The 22,404-nt window shown below is 38.8% G+C and overlaps 1 protein-coding gene across 1 annotated transcript in view; it reads right to left on the reverse strand.

Moving 5' to 3' along the window:
• The window catches only part of LOC147000717 (submandibular gland protein C-like), a 25,382-nt gene extending 3,724 nt beyond the window's left edge, over positions 1 to 21,658 (reverse strand). Inside the window, exons 1-14 of the mRNA XM_085831904.1 lie at positions 21,607 to 21,658; positions 18,565 to 18,702; positions 17,943 to 18,110; positions 17,512 to 17,574; positions 15,510 to 15,680; positions 14,473 to 14,562; positions 13,105 to 13,203; positions 12,147 to 12,317; positions 11,093 to 11,200; positions 9,750 to 9,842; positions 5,438 to 5,608; positions 4,383 to 4,490; positions 2,400 to 2,489; positions 411 to 500 (exon numbers count right to left, since the gene is read on the reverse strand). Coding sequence (XP_085688030.1) covers positions 411 to 500; positions 2,400 to 2,489; positions 4,383 to 4,490; positions 5,438 to 5,608; positions 9,750 to 9,842; positions 11,093 to 11,200; positions 12,147 to 12,317; positions 13,105 to 13,203; positions 14,473 to 14,562; positions 15,510 to 15,680; positions 17,512 to 17,574; positions 17,943 to 18,110; positions 18,565 to 18,702; positions 21,607 to 21,658 — 1,612 coding nt within the window. The remainder of the gene's footprint in view (positions 1 to 410; positions 501 to 2,399; positions 2,490 to 4,382; positions 4,491 to 5,437; positions 5,609 to 9,749; positions 9,843 to 11,092; positions 11,201 to 12,146; positions 12,318 to 13,104; positions 13,204 to 14,472; positions 14,563 to 15,509; positions 15,681 to 17,511; positions 17,575 to 17,942; positions 18,111 to 18,564; positions 18,703 to 21,606) is intronic.
• Between the last annotated feature and the right edge of the window lie 746 nt (positions 21,659 to 22,404).

Raw genomic sequence — 22,404 nt, forward strand, 5'->3', positions numbered from 1 at the left:
GGGAGGGAGGGAGGGAGGAAGGAAGGAAGGAAGGAAGGAAGGAAGGAAGGAAGGAAGAAAGAAAGAAAGAAAGAAAGAAAGAAAGAAAGAAAGAAAGAAAGAAAGAAAGAAAGAAAGAAAGAAAGAAAGAAAGAAAGAGGAGGAGAAGGAGAAGAAGAAGAAGGAGAAGGAGAATACTACTACTACTACTACTACTACCATCTTCATTTCCAGAGATATCTGTGATATTCATTAATATCAATGACACAAACAATTTGAAACAGATGCATGATATATCACAACTATTCTTTTCACTCTAATAGTCCTCAAAAAAGGACTTTACATCTGGAAAATATTCAGCTGCCAACAAACAAGAGTTCTGAACCTCAGCACAATTCAGGTTTGACTACCACATACTGACACTTGACTACCTGAGCTACTGCCATCAGTCGGGTTGTTCTCATACTTTGGTTCCAATTCTCCTAACAAGGAGTTGCTTGATTGTGCATTGAGCCTTTCAGCTGTAGGAAGGAAAGGGATTTCATCAGAACACAGGACAAAATATTGACACAAATTTAAAGTCATCACCAGACCATGAAATAATACATAAATTACCGCATTTTCCACAAATTTTCTACATTCTCACAAAAACTGATTCGGTAGAAAGAACAGAACCTAACCTAGATCCATCCTTCTTTCTTTTTTATCACCCCAAAAGAGAAAAATAGTGTGGTCTCACCATGGAAAGTCTGAATGAGATAAATTTAGCCATTTCACCATATCAGTAAGAATTAGAGTTCAAAAGGTCCTACGTGAGAGTACCCCTATCAACACCAGAACTGAGCACAGATTCCCAAAGTCCTTTTATCATTGGTTATTGTCACAGCATGAACTTCAAACAGAAATTGCAAGTTCAAATTTAGCTCTGCCCTTCTTTCAGCAATGACCAAGTAAAATACATGGCATTCCTTCCCATTCAGAGAAATGTAATGACCTAAACTATTGACTACATTTACATCTCACTGGGTCACACTGCTGAGGCAGAGTGTCTGATCCCCTGCAGGCATCTCTCCTTCTTCCAATAGTATATGGTCCAGTTCCCTTGTCTCTGTCTTCACCTCAGGGATGCACCCTGATGAAGCTCAGGGTTGACAATCTAAGACAGTCAAATTTCAATAGCATCACCTCAAATAATTTGGTGTGTGGAGAGAAACATCAACACTCTAAGAACTGTAACTGAATTATGGGGATCCAGTCAAGTTAAGATTGCTGATTAGTACCCACTAACCCAAAGTGACTCAAAGTTCAAATGTGAATTTCATTTCAACCTTGCTTTCACTTCTAACATAACAACAACCACACAATGAGAGCATGTGTCTCCTCCATAGGAAATTAGAACAAAATATATTTTAATGTTATAGGCAGGAGATCCATGGAAAGGAGTGCAGGTCAGGAAACCTGAGCAACCTATATTTACTTCATGGGGGTTGTAGACCCTATAGAAGGACTGTGAATATCTACATTCTGGTCACGTCTACCAGGTGCAACTGTTTGTTGACCCTGGAGTATGGGGCCATCTCCTGACTCTGTGGAGAGACCGTGATCGGGATGCAGATTGAGCCTACTGCTTCCACTTGAGTCACCTGGCAAAGGTAAAATCATAAGATAAGGATGATGTGACTCTGCATCAGTCTTCAGATCTGCACTGTATGGGAACAAGTTTGTTCCTGGTGTGTGATTAGTGGGTGCAATGGGTTATTAAGAGCACTTAGAATCACATGGTCCAATTCATCAAGGTCTATACAAAGACACTATATCCTCTCTGACCCTCTCTAATGGCAGAACTGTGGAAATGAATGCTCTCAGTTTGATAGAACCTGAAAATCCAAGGTCAAGACAATGAGTTTTGAATCTATTTCAGATCCTCAGGAAAACACAGCACAGTACAGTGCATATGCCCTAGAATCATCACTGAAGTCAGGGGTCCAGTTCCAAAAGATTTCACATTGCTCATCAGTCCGGGTCACAACCATTTTTTCATTTAATGCCCTGCACACAATGCCTCTTTCCACTCATAGTTAAGCCATATTATTACAAGGATAGTGACAGACTATATTTGTCAAAGGTAAACAACAGATATCTCCTCATAAAATGTTTGACAGGAAACATTCAGGATTTATCTCATCAGAGAAATCTTCCATGTTCACTAAGATCAATGTTAGCAATTTTTTTGACCCAGACCATTGACCAACCACAACACTGTCCTACACTTTACCAATCCTCTACCAAGGCACCCAGACTCTACAACTGGGATAAGAAGCAAAGCAAAGCAAAACAAAATGAAACAAAACGTGACAGCTGCCAATAAAGCAAGGGTTTGGAGGGTCAGATTTCACTGTCACATACTGATACTTGACTACCTGATTGACTGGCATCAATGACAGACTGTCGAATGTGGTGAGCTAAGTTCTTTACGGCGTTTAGGAACATATCTTCATCAGGGTTGATACCTGTAGAAGCTAAAATGTATCAGATTTTTGGTCAAACATGTAAAATATTCATTCTTTGTTTTCAACAAATTAAACAATCTGTGCTAATCACCCGCAATGACATAATCTACTACCTTTTAGGCCATTGTTCTTTGTTCTCACAAACACTGACTTGACAAACAGAACAGTTATCACGCTACCCACTATCCTGGTTCTTTGCCTCTCTTGAACCAAGGCCCTGGATGTAGATTCACAGGAACATTTTAGCGCAGGCCACTGTCAGAGGACAAGTTTCAAGTACAGATTTCAAGGTCCAATTTAGCTCCACCCTTCCAATAACACTGGTCAATTAAATAACTTGAAATCTTCCACGTTCAGAGAAATGAATGCTCTAAAAGATTGACTCAATTTAGAACTCAGGTTTTCATTTGCTCAGGCTGATGGCCTGACCATCTGCAGGAATCGTGCCTTTTTAGGATCATATTTAACCTATTAGTGACTCTCTTCAACTTAGGCTTGCACACTGACATATTTTAGGATGGAGATTTTAAGAGACTACGGTTTTGACAACTGTGGTCTGAGAAAGGGAGAATCAACATTCTAAGGTCTATACACGAATTAACAGAGCCATTTAATTTAAGTTTACAAATTCATCATCAACAAGCCAATGTGATTCAGATCTAACTTTGAATGTAGTATCGATTGTTCTGTCATCCTCAAACACGTACAGAACCAGTATATGAGAACAAGGCTTTCTTCAACAAGGAATTTAAAATCAAAGTGCATGCTGAAAGAGGGCCATACACAGACTCCAAGGCAGGTCAGGATGTGACACTCTTGTTTCCATCATTGGAGGATGCAGACTGTAGACTGACTGCTGATCACTTTAACGTAGTGAAATCCTACCAGTTCCAGATACTTGTTGACCCGTGAATGTCCTAGAGTCTCCTCACTAGGGAGATTCCATCTGAAAGATGCAGCCTACAGTTTTCTCTTGAGTCAACTAATGGGGGTAAAATCATAACAATCAGAATGACAGCCTGTGCATCCTCATCATAACTGCAACTTATGGAGAAAAGTGTGTTCATTACTTGATTTCTAGAGATCATGGACTATCAGGTGCCCAGAGAATCCAGTAGCCCATTTTATGGATTATACAATCAACCAAAATATCCACTCTATCCTTTTTAACGGAAAAACTTGTTCTCTCCCTTTTATAGGAAATGAAAAACTGAAACAAATAGATGAAGGAAGAGGAGGATAAGAGCGAGGAGGAGAAAGAGGAAGAGAAAAAGGAGAGTGAGAGGGGGTAGGAGAACTAAGAGTAGGAAAAAGAGGAGAAGGAAGAGTAGAAGGAGGAGAAGAAAGAGGAGGAAAAAGAGAAAGAGGGGAAAGAGGAGGAGGAGAAGATTAAAGGGGAGGAAGAAGAGAGAAAGGATGAGGAGGAGGAATTTTCGACCTACAGACAATTCTCAGAAAAGCCCAGCTAATAGAGAAGGGATGCCACAGCATCAGTACTGACACTCATGTGCCCAGTTCCAGAAGACTTCAGGATTGTCCCTTTTCTCCTGATCATAAATTCTGTTCTGTAAAGCCTCAAGATGACTGCCTCCTTCCACTCAACGTTCAGCCTAAATATTAAGAGCTATGATTATTCAAACATAATCAAAACTACATATCCATAAAATATCTGGCAGGAAACACAACCACAATCTTCATTGCCAAAGAAGTATTCTTTCACTAGCACTATGATCAATGTCAAAACACAGTTGGACCTAGGTTCATGACATATCAGTTGCCTTCCCTTGTTCTGAATAGCCTTCTAACAAGGCACCTAAATTTCACAAACAGATAATATCAGTTGCCAACAAACAAGAGTTCTGAACCTCAGCACAATTCAGGTTTGATGACTACACATTGACACTTGACTACCTGGGACACTGGCAGCACTTGTGATCGTTTCTAATATTTTTTTCAAATCTTCCCTGAGAGTGTTACTTGAATGGTCACTAGATTTCTCAGCTGTAGGAAGGAAACAGATTTCATTAGAATATAGGACAGAAATTCAATATTCATACTTTGTATTGAGACAAGTTGAAAGTAATCAACAGACCACTTGGCAATAAGTAAGCTACCTACATTTTCCCACAAATTTTCTATGTTCTCACAAAAAAAAAAACTGACTTGGTACAAAGAAAAACATTAAAACAAGATGCAGCCTTCTTTCTCTTTTATCACCCAAACTGAAAATGGTGGTCTCCCCATGGAAAATCTGAATGAGATAAACTTAGCCATTTCACCATACAACTATCACTCAGAGTTCAAAGGGTCCTAGGCTAGACTGTACCTGTTGTCAACACCAGAACAGAGCAGACATCCTAAGGTCCTTTTATCTTTGGTTATTGTCACAGCATGAACTTCAAACAGAAATTGCAAATTCATCTGCCCTTCTTCAGCAATGACCAAGTAAAATACATGGCGTTCCATCCCATTCAGAGAAATTAATGACCTAAACTATTGACTGCATTTACATCTCACTGGGTCACAATGATGAGGCAGAGTGTCTGATCCCCTGCAGGCATCTCTCCTTCTTCCAATAGTATATGGTCCAGTTCCCTTGTCTCTGCCTTCATCTCAGGGATGCACCCTGATGAAGCTCAGGATTGACAATCTAAGACAGTCAAATTTCAATAGCATCACCTCAAATATTTTGGTGTGTGGAGAGAAACATCAACACTCTAGGGACTATAACTGAATTATGGTGATCCATTCAAGTTAAGATTGCTGATTAATCTTGACTAAACCAAAGCAATTCAAAGTTCCCATCTGAATTTCATTTCAACCTTCCTTTCTTTTTCTAAAACATCCACAACCACACAACAAAAGCATATGTTTTCCCCATGGGAATTTTAAAGCACAATAAATGTTATAGGCAGGATATGCATGCAAAGGAATGCAAGTCAGGATACCTCCTACATTGGAGGTTGCAGAGACTGTAGATGAACTGCTACTCTCTACATTCTGCTTAGGGCCACCAGATGCAGCTACATCCTGACCCTGGACTGTGGCATCATCTTCTGACTCCTTGGAGAGTCCAGCTGATGGATGCCCATCCAGCCTACTGCTTGCACTTGAGTCACCTGGGAAAGGTAAAATCATAGACAATGTGCATCAGTCTTCAGATCTGCAATGTGTGGAACAACTTTATTCATAGTGTGACTAATGGAGATCATAGGATATCAACAGTGCTTAGAATCATATGGTCCAATTCATCAACTTCTATACAAACAAAGACAATATATCCATGCTGACTGTCTCTAAGGACAAAACTGGATAAAAGATTTCTCTGTGTTTAATAGAAAAGGAAAATCAAAAATGAGGCCAATGAGCTTTAAATCTGCTTCCATCATTGAAGAGAGCACAGCTTGGTGCAGGGAGTATGTTATAGCCTCATCACTAAAGTCATGGGTCCAATTACAGAAGAATTCCACTCAGGCTCACAGAATTCCTTTCACTAACTGCTCTGCATGGAATCCCTTCTTCCACTCACTGTTCAGCCAGATTATATCAAGTTTGTAGACAGACTATACTTGGAAACAGTGATAAAAAGACCTCTCCTCATACAATATTCGACAAGAGATATCCAGGTTTTATCTTGTCAGAGAAATCTTCTTCTGTGTTCACTAAGATCAATGTTAGCAATGGGCTTTGACCCAGACCATTGACCAACCACAAAACTCTCCTGTACTTTACCAATCCTCTACCAAGGCATCAGACTCTACAACTGGGATAAGACACAAAACAAAACAAAACGAAATAAAACAAAACAAATCAGAACAGTACAGAACAAAACAAGACAGGACAGCTGCCAATAAAGCAAGGATTTGGAGGGTCAGCTTTCACTGCTACACAGTGACTCTTTACTATGTGAGATACTGGCTCTAGGGCTTGTCAGTCCATGATCCTCTGTCAGGGGCTCTATGAATTTTTTTCTTTGTGCTTTAAGATTCATGACAGCTGAAGAAGCTAAAATGATATCACCAGAATAATGGTCAAACATTCAATATTCATTCTTTGTTTTCAACAAACAAGCAATCTGCTCCTAACCACCTGTCACAATATAATAGATTACTTTGTTAGGCCATGATTCTTTGTTCTCATAAACACGGACTTGACAAAAAGAACAGTTATCAAGCTACACACTCTCCTGTTTTTTGCCTGTCTTGAACCTAGGCCCTGTATGTAGATTCACAGGTCATTTAAGGGCCACAGGGTACTGTCAAAGGACACAATTCAAGTATAGATTTCAAGGTCCAATTTAGCTCCATCATTCTGATAATACTGGCCAATTAATCTATAATATCAAAGAAATATCAACTCTACCCTTTTAATTGCAAAACTGAAGACACCAATTCTGTCCCTTTTATAGGAAATGAAAATCTGAGAAAAATAGATCAAGGGAGAAGAGAATTAGGAGGAGGAGGAGAGGAAGAGAAGAAGGAGGAAGAGAAGAAAAAAGAGGAGGAGAAGGAGCAGATGAGGAGGAGGAGAGAGGAGGAGGTGAAAGAGGAGAAGAAGGAAGAATAGAAGGAAGACAAGAAGGTGGAGGAGAAGAATGCAGAGGAGGAAGAGGAAAAGAAGAAAGAGGAGGACAAAGAAGGGGAGGAGGAGGAAGGGGAGGAGAAGGAAAAGGAGGAAGAGGAGGAAGAGGGGGATGAGGAAGAAGTAGAAGAAGAAGAAGAAGAAGAAGAAGAAGAAGAAGAAGAAGAAGAAGAAGAAGAAGAAGAAGAAGAAGAAAATTTGAACCTACTGACAATTCTCAGAAAAGCCCAGCTAATAGAGAAGGGATGCCACAGCATCAGCACTGACACTCATGTGCCCAGTTCCAGAAGACTTCAGGATTGTCCCTTTTCTCCTGATCATAAATTCTGTTCTGTAAAGCCTCAAGATGAATGCCTCCTTCCACTCAACGTTCAGCCTAAATATTAAGAGCTTTTGACAGACTGTATTATTCAAACATAATCAAAACTACATATCCATAAAATATCTGGCAGGAAACACAACCACAATCTTCATTGCCAAAGAAATATTCTTTCACTAGCACTATGATCAATGTCAAAACACAGTTGGACCTAGGTTCATGACATATCAGTTGCCTTCCCTTGTTCTGAATAGCCTTCTAACAAGGCACCTAAATTTCACAAACAGATAATATCAGTTGCCAACAAACAAGAGTTCTGAACCTCAGCACAATTCAGGTTTGACGACTACACATTGACACTTGACTACCTGGGACACTGGCAGCACTTGTGATCGTTTCTAATATTTTTTTCAAATCTTCCCTGAGAGTGTTACTTGAATGGTCTCTAGATTTCTCAGCTGTAGGAAGGAAACAGATTTCATTAGAATATAGGACAGAAATTCAATATTCATACTTTGTATTGAGACAAGTTGAAAGTAATCAACAGACCACTTGGCAATAAGTAAGCTACCTACATTTTCCCACAAATTTTCTATGTTCTCACAAAAAAAAAAACTGACTTGGTACAAAGAAAAACATTAAAACAAGATGCAGCCTTCTTTCTCTTTTATCACCCAAACTGAAAATGGTGGTCTCTCCATGGAAAATCTGAATGAGATAAACTTAGCCATTTCACCATACAACTATCACTCAGAGTTCAAAGGGTCCTAGGCTAGACTGTACCTGTTGTCAACACCAGAACAGAGCAGACATCCTAAGGTCCTTTTATCTTTGGTTACTGTCACAGCATGAACTTCAAACAGAAATTGCAAATTCATCTGCCCTTCTTCAGCAATGACCAAGTAAAATACATGGCGTTCCATCCCATTTAGAGAAATTAATGACCTAAACTATTGACTGCATTTACATCTCACTGGGTCACACTGCTGAGGCAGAGAGTCTGATCCCCTGCAGGCATCTCTCCTTCTTCCAATAGTATATGGTCCAGTTCCCTTGTCTCTGCCTTCATCTCAGGGATGCACCCTGATGAAGCTCAGGATTGACAATCTAAGACAGTCAAATTTCAATAGCATCACCTCAAATATTTTGGTGTGTGGAGAGAAACATCAACACTCTAGGGACTGTAACTTAATTATGGTGATCCATTCAAGTTAAGATTGCTGATTAATCTTGACTAAACCAAAGCAATTCAAAGTTCTCATCTGAATTTCATTTCAACCTTCCTTTCTTTTTCTAAAACATCCACAATCACACAACAAAAGCATATGTTTTCCCCATGGGAAGTTTAAAGCACAATAAATGTTATAGGCAGGATATGCATGCAAAGGAATGCAAGTCAGGATACCTCCTACATTGGAGGTTGCAGAGACTGTAGATGAACTGCTACTCTCTACATTCTCCTTAGGGCCACCAGATGCAGCTACATCCTGACCCTGGACTGTGGCATCATCTTCTGACTCCTTGGAGAGTCCAGCTGATGGATGCCCATCCAGCCTACTGCTTGCACTTGAGTCACCTGGGAAAGGTAAAATCATAGACAATGTGCATCAGTCTTCAGATCTGCAATGTGTGGAACAACTTTATTCATAGTGTGACTAATGGAGATCATAGGGTATCAACAGTGCTTAGAATCATATGGTCCAATTCATCAACTTCTATACAAACAAAGACAATATATCCATGCTGACTGTCTCTAAGGACAAAACTGGATAAAAGATTTCTCTGTGTTTAATAGAAAAGGAAAATCAAAAATGAGGCCAATGAGCTTTAAATCTGCTTCCATCATTGAAGAGAACACAGCTTGGTGCAGAGAGTATGTCATAGCCTCATCACTAAAGTCATGGGTCCAATTACAGAAGAATTCCACTCAGGCTCACAGAATTCCTTTCACTAACTGCTCTGCATGGAATCCCTTCTTCCCCTCACTGTTCAGCCAGATTATATCAAGTTTGTAGACAGACTATACTTGGAAACAGTGATCAAAAGACCTCTCCTCATACAATATTCGACAAGAGATATCCAGGTTTTATCTTGTCAGAGAAATCTTCTTCTGTGTTCACTAAGATCAATGTTAGCAATGGGCTTTGACCCAGACCATTGACCAACCACAAAACTCTCCTGTACTTTACCAATCCTCTACCAAGGCATCAGACTCTACAACTGGGATAAGACACAAAACAAAACAAAACGAAATAAAACAAAACAAATCAGAACAGTACAGAACAAAACAAGACAGGACAGCTGCCAATAAAGCAAGGATTTGGAGGGTCAGCTTTCACTGCTACACAGTGACTCTTTACTATGTGAGATACTGGCTCTAGGGCTTGTCAGTCCATGATCCTCTGTCAGGGGCTCTATGAATTTTTTTCTTTGTGCTTTAAGATTCATGACAGCTGAAGAAGCTAAAATGATATCACCAGAATAATGGTCAAACATTCAATATTCATCCTTTATTTTCAACAAACAAGCAATCTGCTCCTAACCACCTGTCACAATATAATAGATTACTTTGTTAGGCCATGATTCTTTGTTCTCATAAACACGGACTTGACAAAAAGAATAGTTATCAAGCTACACACTCTCCTGTTTTTTGCCTGTCTTGAACCTAGGCCCTGTATGTAGATTCACAGGTCATTTAAGGGCCACAGGGTACTGTCAAAGGACACAATTCAAGTATAGATTTCAAGGTCCAATTTAGCTCCATCATTCTGATAATACTGGCCAATTAATCTATAATATCAAGAAATATCAACTCTACCCTTTTAATTGCAAAACTGAAGACACCAATTCTGTCCCTTTTATAGGAAATGAAAATCTGAGAAAAATAGATCAAGGGAGAAGAGAAGTAGGAGGAGGAGGAGAGGAAGAGAAGAAGGAGGAAGAGAAGGAAAAAGAGGAGGAGAAGGAGCAGATGAGGAGGAGGAGAGAGGAGGAGGTGAAAGAGGAGAAGAAGGAAGAATAGAAGGAAGACAAGAAGGTGGAGGAGAAGAATGCAGAGGAGGAAGAGGAAAAGAAGAAAGAGGAGGACAAAGAAGGGGAGGAGGAGGAAGGGGAGGAGAAGGAAAAGGAGGAAGAGGAGGAAGAGGGGGATGAGGAAGAAGAAGAAGAAGAAGAAGAAGAAGAAGAAGAAGAAGAAGAAGAAGAAGAAGAAGAAGAAGAAGAAGAAGAAAATTTGAACCTACTGACAATTCTCAGAAAAGCCCAGCTAATAGAGAAGGGATGCCAAAGCATCAGCACTGACACTCATGGGCCCAGTTCCAGAAGACTTCAGGATTGTCCCTTTTCTCCTGATCATAAATTCTGTTCTGTAAAGCCTCAAGATGAATGCCTCCTTCCACTCAACGTTCAGCCTAAATATTAAGAGCTTTTGACAGACTGTATTATTCAAACATAATCAAAACTACATATCCATAAAATATCTGGCAGGAAACACAACCACAATCTTCATTGCCAAAGAAATATTCTTTCACTAGCACTATGATCAATGTCAGCACACAGTTGGACCTAGGTTCATGACATATCAGTTGCCTTCCCTTGTTCTGAATAGCCTTCTAACATGGCACCTAAATTTCACAAACAGATAATATCAGTTGCCAACAAACAAGAGTTCTGAACCTCAGCACAATTCAGGTTTGACGACTACACATTGACACTTGACTACCTGGGACACTGGCAGCACTTGTGATCGTTTCTAATATTTTTTTCAAATCTTCCCTGAGAGTGTTACTTGAATGGTCACTAGATTTCTCAGCTGTAGGAAGGAAACAGATTTCATTAGAATATAGGACAGAAATTCAATATTCATACTTTGTATTGAGACAAGTTGAAAGTAATCAACAGACCACTTGGCAATAAGTAAGCTACCTACATTTTCCACAAATTTTCTATGTTCTCACAAAAAAAAAAACTGACTTGGTACAAAGAAAAACATTAAAACAAGATGCAGCCTTCTTTCTCTTTTATCACCCAAACTGAAAATGGTGGTCTCCCCATGGAAAATCTGAATGAGATAAACTTAGCCATTTCACCATACAACTATCACTCAGAGTTCAAAGGGTCCTAGGCTAGACTGTACCTGTTGTCAACACCAGAACAGAGCAGACATCCTAAGGTCCTTTTATCTTTGGTTATTGTCACAGCATGAACTTCAAACAGAAATTGCAAATTCATCTACCCTTCTTCAGCAATGACCAAGTAAAATACATGGCGTTCCATCCCATTCAGAGAAATTAATGACCTAAACTATTGACTGCATTTACATCTCACTGGGTCACACTGCTGAGGCAGAGAGTCTGATCCCCTGCAGGCATCTCTCCTTCTTCCAATAGTATATGGTCCAGTTCCCTTGTCTCTGCCTTCATCTCAGGGATGCACCCTGATGAAGCTCAGGATTGACAATCTAAGACAGTCAAATTTCAATAGCATCACCTCAAATATTTTGGTGTGTGGAGAGAAACATCAACACTCTAGGGACTGTAACTGAATTATGGGGATCCATTCAAGTTAAGATTGCTGATTAATCTTGACTAAACCAAAGCAATTCAAAGTTCCCATCTGAATTTCATTTCAACCTTCCTTTCTTTTTCTAAAACATCCACAATCACACAACAAAAGCATATGTTTTCCCCATGGGAATTTTAAAGCACAATAAATGTTATAGGCAGGATATGCATGCAAAGGAATGCAAGTCAGGATACCTCCTACATTGGAGGTTGCAGAGACTGTAGATGAACTGCTACTCTCTACATTCTCCTTAGGGCCACCAGATGCAGCTACATCCTGACCCTGGACTGTGGCATCATCTTCTGACTCCTTGGAGAGTCCAGCTGATGGATGCCCATCCAGCCTACTGCTTGCACTTGAGTCACCTGGGAAAGGTAAAATCATAGACAATGTGCATCAGTCTTCAGATCTGCAATGTGTGGAACAACTTTATTCATAGTGTGACTAATGGAGATCATAGGGTATCAACAGTGCTTAGAATCATATGGTCCAATTCATCAACTTCTATACAAACAAAGACAATATATCCATGCTGACTGTCTCTAAGGACAAAACTGGATAAAAGATTTCTCTGTGTTTAATAGAAAAGGAAAATCAAAAATGAGGCCAATGAGCTTTAAATCTGCTTCCATCATTGAAGAGAACACAGCTTGGTGCAGAGAGTATGTCATAGCCTCATCACTAAAGTCATGGGTCCAATTACAGAAGAATTCCACTCAGGCTCACAGAATTCCTTTCACTAACTGCTCTGCATGGAATCCCTTCTTCCACTCACTGTTCAGCCAGATTATATCAAGTTTGTAGACAGACTATACTTGGAAACAGTGATCAAAAGACCTCTCCTCATACAATATTCGACAAGAGATATCCAGGTTTTATCTTGTCAGAGAAATCTTCTTCTGTGTTCACTAAGATCAATGTTAGCAATGGGCTTTGACCCAGACCATTGACCAACCACAAAACTCTCCTGTACTTTACCAATCCTCTACCAAGGCATCAGACTCTACAACTGGGATAAGACACAAAACAAAACAAAACGAAATAAAACAAAACAAATCAGAACAGTACAGAACAAAACAAGACAGGACAGCTGCCTATAAAGCAAGGATTTGGAGGGTCAGCTTTCACTGCTACACAGTGACTCTTTACTACCTGAGACACTGGCACTAGTGCTTGTCGGTCCATGATCCTCTGTCAGGGACTCTACGAATTTTTTTCTTTGTGCTTTAAGATTCTCGACAGCTGAAGAAGCTAAAATGATATTATCAGAATAATGGTCAAACATTCAATATTCAATCTTTGTTTTCAACAAACAAGCAATCTGCTCCTAACCACCCGTCACAGCATAATAGATTACTTTGTTAGGCCATGATTCTTTGTTCTCATAAACACAACTTGACAAAAAGAACAGTTATCAAGCTACACACTATCCTGTTTTTATGCCTCTCTTGAACCTAGGCCCTGTATGTAGATTCACAGGTCATTTTAGCGCCACAGGCTACTGTCAAAGTACAAAATTCAAGTATAGATTTCAAGGTCCAATTTAGCTCCACCATTCTGATAATACTGGCCAATTAATCTATAAAATCAAAGAAATATCAACTCTACCCTTTTAATTGCAAAACTGAAGACACTAGTTCTGTCCCTTTTATAAGAAATGAAAATTTGAGAAAAATAGATCAAGGGAGAAGAGAAGTAGGAGGAGGAGGAGAGGAAGAGAAGAAGGAGGAAGAGAAGGAAAAAGGGGAGGAGAAGGAGCAGATGAGGAGGAGGAGAGAGGAGGAGGTGAAAGAGGAGAAGAAGGAGGAATAGAAGGAAGACAAGAAGGTGGAGGAGAAGAATGCAGAGGAGGAAGAGGAAAAGAAGAAAGAGGAGGACAATGAAGGGGAGGAGGAGGAAGAGGAGGAGAAGGAAAAGGAGGAAGAGGGGGATGAGGAAGAAGAAGAAGAAAAAGAAGAAGAAGAAGAAGAAGAAGAAGAAGAAGAAGAAGAAGAAGAAGAAGAAGAAGAAGAAGAAGAAGAAGAAGAAAATTTGAACCTACTGACAATTCTCAGAAAAGCCCAGCTAATAGAGAAGGGATGCCACAGCATCAGCACTGACACTCATGTGCCCAGTTCCAGAAGACTTCAGGATTGTCCCTTTTCTCCTGATCATAAATTCTGTTCTGTAAAGCCTCAAGATGAATGCCTTCTTCCACTCAAAGTTCACCCTAATTATTAAGAGCTTTTGACAGACTGAATTATTCAAACATAATCAAAACTACATGACCATAAAATATCTGGCAGGAAACACAACCACAATCTTCATTGCCAAAGAAATATTCTTTCACTTGCACTATGATCAATGTCAGCACACAGTTGGACCTAGGTTCATGACATATCAGTTGCCTTCCCTTGTTCTGAATAGCCTTCTAACAAGGCACCTAAATTTCACAACTAGATAATATCAGTTGCCAACAAACAAGAGTTCTGAACCTCAGCACAATTCAGGTTTGACGACTACACATTGACACTTGACTACCTGAGACACTGTCAGCACTTGTGATTGCTTCTAATATTCCTTTCAGTCCTTTAGTGAAAAGATTACTTAGATGTTCACTATGTTTGTCAGCTGTAGGAGAGAAAGGAATTTCATTAGAATTATAGTACAGAAGTTCAATCGTCATCACCAGACCTCATGGCAATACATAAGCTACCCATCTTTTTCCATAAATTTTCTATATTCTTACAGAAACTGACTTGGTACAAAAAAAAAAAAAACAACATCTAAACAAGATGCAGCCTTTTTTCTTTTTTTATCACCCAAACCGAACATTGTGGTCTTGCCATGGAAAATCTGAATGAGAGAATTTTAGCCATTTCACCATATCAGCAACAATTAGAAAAAAAATTTTTTTAAAAGTTCTAGGTGAGACTACACTTATTGTCAACACCAGAACTGAGCACAGATTCCCAAGGTCCTTTTATCATTCATTGGTTATTATCACAGCATGAACTTCAAACAGACATTATGAGTTCAAATTTAGCTCTGCCCTTCCTTCAGCAATGACCAAGGAAAATACATGGCATTCCATCCCATTCAGAGAAATGTAATGACCTAAACTATTGACTGCATTTATATCTCACTGGGTCACACTGCTGAGGCAGAGTGTCTGATCCCCTGCAGGCATCTCTCCTGCTTCCAATAGTATATGGTCCAGTTCCCTTGTCTCTGCCTTCATCTCAGGGATACACCCTGATGAAGCTCAGGATTGACAATCTAAGACAGTCAAATTTCAAATAACATCACCTCAAATAATTTCGTGTTTGGAGAGAAACATCAACACTCTAAGGACTGTAACTGAATTATGGGGATCCAGTCAATTTAAGATTGCTGATTAATCCTGACTAAACCAAAGTAATTCAAAGTTCCCATCTGAATTTCATTTCAACCTTCCTGTCATTTTCTAAAACATCCACAAACACACACTGAGAGCACATGTTTCCTCCATGGGAATTTTAAAACACAGTAAATGTTATAGGCAGGATATGCATGCAAAGGAATGCAGGTCAGGATACCTCCTTCATTGGAGGTTGCAGAGCCTGTAGATGAACTGCTACTCTCTACATTCTGCTTAGGACCACCAGATGCAGCTGCTTGTTGACCCTGGACTGTGTCATCATTTCCTGACTTGGTGGAGAGTTCTTTTGATGGCTGCCCATTCAGACTACCACTTGCACTTGAGTCACCTACGAAAGGTAAAATCACAAGCATAATGATGATATGAATGTGCATCAGTTTTCAGATCTGTACTCTGTGGGGACAATTTTGTTCATGGTGTGATTACTGGAAATCATGGGGTATCAAGAGCCCTAAGCATTGTCTGGTCTAGTTCTTCAAGGTCTATACAAACAAAGACAATATATCTTTTCTGACCCTCCTTTATGCCTGGAGAAACAAATTCTCTCTCGTTGTTGAAAAATGAAATTCCAAGATAAAGACAATGAGACTTGAATTTGTTTCAGATCCTCAGGAGCACACAGCTTACTACAGTGTGTATTCCCTAGCCTCATTACTGAGAGTCATTATTTTGCAGTTCCAAAAGAATTCAGGTCTTGTCCTTGGTCCTACCCCCAAATTTCTATTTTGTATATGCTCTACACATAATCCCTTTTCCCATTCGGTTCAGTTAGACTACTAGAAGGTTGTTGTCAGACTATATTATGCATAGGTGATCATAACACCTGATTACGAATTATGTAACGGGAAACACACCCAGACTCTGCATTGTCAGCAAATTTTTCTTGCATGTTCACTAAGGTCATTGTTAGGAAAGAATGGGTTTCCAGATCCACAACTAACCCCATGTCTGTCCTTCATTTCAGTAGTCCTCTATCAAGGCACCTGGGTTTAACAAATGGTGACTAATGTAACTGCTAATATAACAAAGGTTTGCAAGTACAACATAATTCAGACTTGACTGCCACCAACTGAAACTTGACTACCTGAGCCACTGGCATTGATCCTTGGCCTTTGAAATAATCTCCTCAAATCATTTATTAGCAATGTAATTTTTCGTGCTATATGGATATCAGCTATAGAAGGGGAAATTACTTTCATCAGAACATAGATGAAAATATTTAACTCCGTATCCCAATAAATTAAAAATCACCCCTGACCATAGGATTCTACATACGCTACCACCTTTTAGGCACGGTGTCTTCTTTCTCATAAACTCTGACTTTACAGAAAGTTCAGCATCTAAACTAAATCTATCCTTGTTTATCTTCTTACCCCAAACAGAACACAGTGGTCTCTGCAAGGAAAACTCCAAGATCTACCCCTGTTTCTTTCCTTTCCCTCAAAAGAGAAGATCAATGTGGTCCCTCAAAGGGAAATCAAACAGATTAATTGATTCCCCAGACTATATGCAACAATATTTAAGTTTCAAAAGATCATAGGTGAGACCATACCTATTATCCACACTTGCCCTGAATGCAGATAACCACAGAGTTTTCCAGCATAGGCTATATTCAGAGGGCAAAATTTTAACAAGATTTGCAAGTTCAAATTTGGCTCTACCCTTCTTTCAGCAATGCCATATCATATAACTTCACTTTCAGAAAAACACAATGTTGTAAGATACTGAGTAGATCTAAACCTCACTGGTTCATACTGCTTAGGACAACTATTTGATCCACTGCCAACATTGCTCCTCCTTCTGAGCCTGAAATTATCCTCAACTTTCCATCAAAGTCTGTACAATAGAATCAAAGCATCCGCTATGTTTGCCTCCATCGAAAAACCTGTACTATTTTTCCCTTTGATGGAACACGAAAATGCAAGTTACAAAATAATGAATTTGAAACCATTTGAGATTCTCATAAGGATCCACCTTAGTAGAGGTCTGAGAAATACCGTCATCCCTGAGTCTCGTAGGTTCAGGTCCAGTAAACTCCTGTCAGGCAGTTCTCGCCATCCCATTCCTTTCACTAAATGCTCAGCACCAAATCCCATCTGTCCTTGTTTTTCACCCACTTCTTCCACTCAAATTTCACCCACACATCTTAAGTAGCCTACCTGACATGCTGACACCATTTCTGCCGATGCCAACTCCTAAATCGATATTACCATGGACACCACCTGCAGAAAGTATGTCATGTGAAGCATCGTCACATGGAGACCTATAGACTCCAATAAATGTAAATTCAAAGGGGACAGAAATACCTACAGCACTTTCAGTTTATTCCTTGGCATTATTAACTCTATCTTTACTAGACTCATTAACAACCAGGTCAATTTTTAACTCCAGTCTTCTTCCTCCACTTTATCCAGAATAGAGTACCAAGTGTTACCTCCCAATATAAAAGCAAAATAAAAGACATAAAGAAATCTAAAATTAAAGTCCCTGATATTCCTATTCACATTAAATTAAAATATTACTCGCACATAATATAAAAAGATATTTGAAACTCCTTGTGAGCCCCCAGAAGAAGAGTCCGGTAGAATACCTCCTACTCTGGGCAGAGATGTAAGGCCACTAAGCAAAGAGGAAAAAACTCCCGGGAAACCTGACAGCATAGTTTTACTTCTGTGTGCACGAGAGTCATCTAAATTAGACTGTAGCGTTGCAGAGACACCAGTAGCAGGACTAATATTCTTTCTCGAGTTACTTCTACCTGCAGAATATAAAAAGAATGTCACAAAAGATAGTGAAATGGTTCTGAACTCCAATACTTCATGCACAAATATTAGAAAACAATATCTCAATCACCAGAAGCATAGCCTTCACAACAGATTATCTGATTATTTGTCTAATAAAAGCATTGACAACAAAAGAATTCAAGCTATAAATTCCAAATCCAACAGCAGAACCTTTCTTCACTCTTTTTTTTTTTTTTGAGCTACAAATCAGCAGTTCCCATCGCAAGTATAAATAAATAAATAAATAAATAAATAAATAAATAAATAAATAAATAAAAAAAACATTATTAAAGGTGACTCTCTGGTGATTCATTGCTCATGTCATATTTGGAAAAAGATCTTTTTTTTCACAAGTTAATTCACTTAAATAACTAAAGTCTAAATCTTCCTTGAAAAGCAACAGTGATGAGATCCAGTGACTACAGTTACCTCCATCAGACAGATTGTAATCTTTGCTCCCACCAGAACTCTTGGCATCCGGAGCCTTTTTATTTAAATGAAAGACTCTCAATCCACCGCTTAGGGAAGTAGAGAGGGCAGCTGTAACTCCATTTCTGAAAGGTCTAGCTGTTTGAAACAACAACAATATTGTCATGAGAGAATGGATACATCTTGACTTTCCCCTTTCATAAAAAATGAAGAGAAAAATATGGAAAATTGAAATGTCTTGAGGATAGATAAACAATGATTGACTAAATAAAGAGGACATGCATGCCTTTTGTTTTGTATCAATAACCTCCATCTTGGTCTAGTGACAGAAAAGCCTCTCCACAGCTTTGTCAAGCTTCCTGATGCTTTACTGGTTCCCGCCAATATCCACATCTTCTATGATTCCGTCTCAATAAATACTAAGAGTCACATAATTTTATTAACCCTTGCTTCCTTCACTGCCTTTGATTTCCGAGGTTAAGAATCTACGGAGCTAACCCTTTTGCAAATTTACCTTCTTTTCGCTTTCCTTTCATCCCTAAAGAAGACAACATTGAGAATAATAAAATCCCAATCATTAGCCTTGTAACTGTCATGGAGAAACAGAGCTGGAAAGTTTTCTAGTTTGCGTAACAAAACAATAAAACCAAACCAACAATCATGGCTTAAACGGTTTTCCCAAAGTCCACAATAGATCAAAGACGGCATCTCTTTCTTCCAGAAGCAAGGCCCTTCAGTACATTTATATTGCTGCTTTCTCTGGACAATAGCATGGTTCTTTCATTCTAAACAGACAAATTAGAAATCTTTTCCATTAATTCATGCAACACTAAATCCATACCAAAGACCAGGTACCAAACACAAACCTCTACTTTGCTAATAAATCTAATTTTCTAAACCCGAATTGACCATGTTTTTCCAACATAAATTTTAGGCTTAATGATCTGATACAAACCAAAGTTCTAGAAGTTGGGACTATTTCTGGAAAACATGGGACTCAAAGGAAACAGCCACCCCTCCAACCTACCCACAGGCATACATTAAGACAAACAGCAAAGCAGTACCATTAAATAGAAAACTTCCCTCATGTGTTCTGATAAAGTTGTATTGATTGGCACCTGAAAATAGAATCTAGAGTATTCAGCCAAAGGCCAGGAAGGAATGGCTTACAGATGTGATTCCAGTACAATATAAACGTTTGTTTTGTTTTGTTTTAATTTATTTTCCTTATTAAAAGCACTGTTATTTTCTGTGTCATGTAAATTACTATCAGAACTGTGATTTGTAGTTAAGAATTTGTCCCTAGGTTCCCTTCAGGCATATGGAGATTTTGTAAATGCCATACTTAAATTCTTGCTTCTTTTCCTTGTCTATTACCTAAAACCCTCACAGCCTCATCTGAGATGTGCATTCCGGACAGAAAAACTAGCTTAAGTAGCCCGGGTCAGTTGCCATCTGAATGTGAGTAAGCAGTAGAATGGGGACTTAGGAATAGAGAGCAGGCATTGCCCTTCCACCATACAGAAACTGTATTAAATCGCATGAGTGAGAGGAGAGAGCCGCCACTCCAATGCGGGTGAGACCCTCAGAAACTGTATGTAGAAAAAAACAAGATGTGTGCTCAAGTTGAAAATTCAATGTGAGCTGAACACCTGCTCTCCCTTAGTCACAGTTTTTGGCTTTAGGAAAACACTGAAATCCCAGAACAATCTGCCCTGAAGAGTTTGCCTCGGGGATGGGAGTAAAGGAGGAACCAGGAGGCATCAGTGCAAACGCAAGAGGGTGTTTTCTGTTTCTTTGTGTAGGTCGTCTCACAATGTAAAGACCGATGTTTCACAGATACTGACCTTTTGGTGTACTGAAAAACAGTCCTTCCTTTTTAAAAACATAAGAACAGAAATAGTATAATGTGTTTAAAGACAATAAAATACTTTACTTCAACTCTTCCTTAAAATTTACTATGGACAACCCCTCTTTATATGCGATGACTAATATTCCAATACTCATTTATTGTTTTGGAGCTTTGTAATTAAATAAAATTCCCTCATTTGATTAGGGGAAACATTGGCCTGTTATACCTAAAATCACACTATATCTGGGCAATCTAGTCTTGAAAATACAGAGGCCAACAAAACTTACCAGTTAATATTGGTCAATATACTACTTCTTTTTCCCATAACATCCTTGACCTAAAAGTCCCAAATCTAAATTTTGCCTGATTTTATTTTCACTAATATTTTCTTAATTAATGTATTAGTTACAAATGAGAATAAAAAATAACTTAATCTATTTTATTTTAGTGAGAATGAACAATGGACAAAAATTATAAGAAATATATGCACACATTTCCAGATCTATATTTTATTATAGATTACATGGTTACATGTGCGTGTGTGTGTGTGTGTGTGTGTGTGTGTATGTGTATGTGTGTGCATATGTGTGTGTGTGTGGCTTTAGTTATAACTAATACTTTTCTATTTATCCAGGACCTTTAAATTTTTTCTTCTTTCTTTAAAGTCATGGCTGGTGAAACCATATAAATTTGATTTTGATTGACTATCAAATTATTGCTTATTATTACTTTTTTAATTTTGCTTAATTTTTAAAGTTACCAGAATGCTTTCAATAAGTCTGGCTTTTTAAAACATCCAAGAAATTGGTTAGTTTACTAAACGTTTTCCCTATGAGATTTTGTTTGAGTGATGGACTGATCATTTTAGAAGTGACGTGATTTGTGAGTCAGCAATTATCAGTGTAGTATTCTAGACTTAATGGAAATGAAAACGCAAAACATAGTTGTCAATGCATAAACTCAGTTGAGAATGAGCAACAGACCTTAAGGGTAACACACACACACACACACACACACACACACACACACACACACACACACACACCTCTGAATGTGTAAGTAACATCCACTGTAATAAAAATGACATATCCCTGCATACTATCCTACTTTGCAGCACAAGGAAGAAGTGCAGAACACTAAACGTGAAATATACATGCATTCACTAGATTAAAAAGGCTCAAACTCTTTACCTTTGCCAACGATGCAGAGCACCACAGCCAGGTACAGAAGTATCAGCTTCATGGTGACGATCTGGGACCTAAGCACAGAGACTGTTCAGGCCCATCGTGGCAACTCTAGCCTGCGTATTTATAGGCCATCTCAACACTGGCTCTGGCCAGCAGTTGGAGTGACAAGCCTGGGGGTGACAGCACAGGTAAACATCACAGCAAGGCACAGGCAATCTACTGCACATCAGGTTAGTATCCAATTTCTCTGACAGCTTCTGCCTTGATCCAAGTCCAACTTACGCCAACCACAGAATATGCCTTCTTGCCACCCTGTGCAAATAGCAAAGCCAGGAACTAAAAACCTGAGGATTAAACCTCAAATATGCTGATGACATGCCTTGATCAGCGCCCTATCAATCATCATGAATGTCTTAATGCTTCAAGGAACTCAAATATTATGATGTATTAAAATTGCCCTTCTTTTGACAATTTAAAAGTATTTTAAACATTGACTCACCTTGAGACAAAGAGCTCTTTGCCTTTGCCTACTAATACGAAACAGTTATTTCTTTAGAGATATATATATGTAATTATCACCTAGGTATAGGCATTCTACAATACAGGAATGTATCCTTGTCCCAGCCCTAACTTTATTATTGAAAAATTCCTATTATTTTAATGAATTACACATCACTTTACAATCAGATACACACATAGGAAGAAATATATAGAAATGTTGACATGAGAAAAGAAATGTTTTAGGACAGAAATAAGATTAAATAGGACACTGATTTAAGGGCTATACATCTATAGAAAATC

Source organism: Mus caroli, unplaced genomic scaffold (genome assembly GCF_978045245.1).
Source record: "Mus caroli unplaced genomic scaffold, Mus_caroli_1 scaffold_16, whole genome shotgun sequence".
NCBI classification, from domain to species: domain Eukaryota; kingdom Metazoa; phylum Chordata; class Mammalia; order Rodentia; family Muridae; genus Mus; species Mus caroli.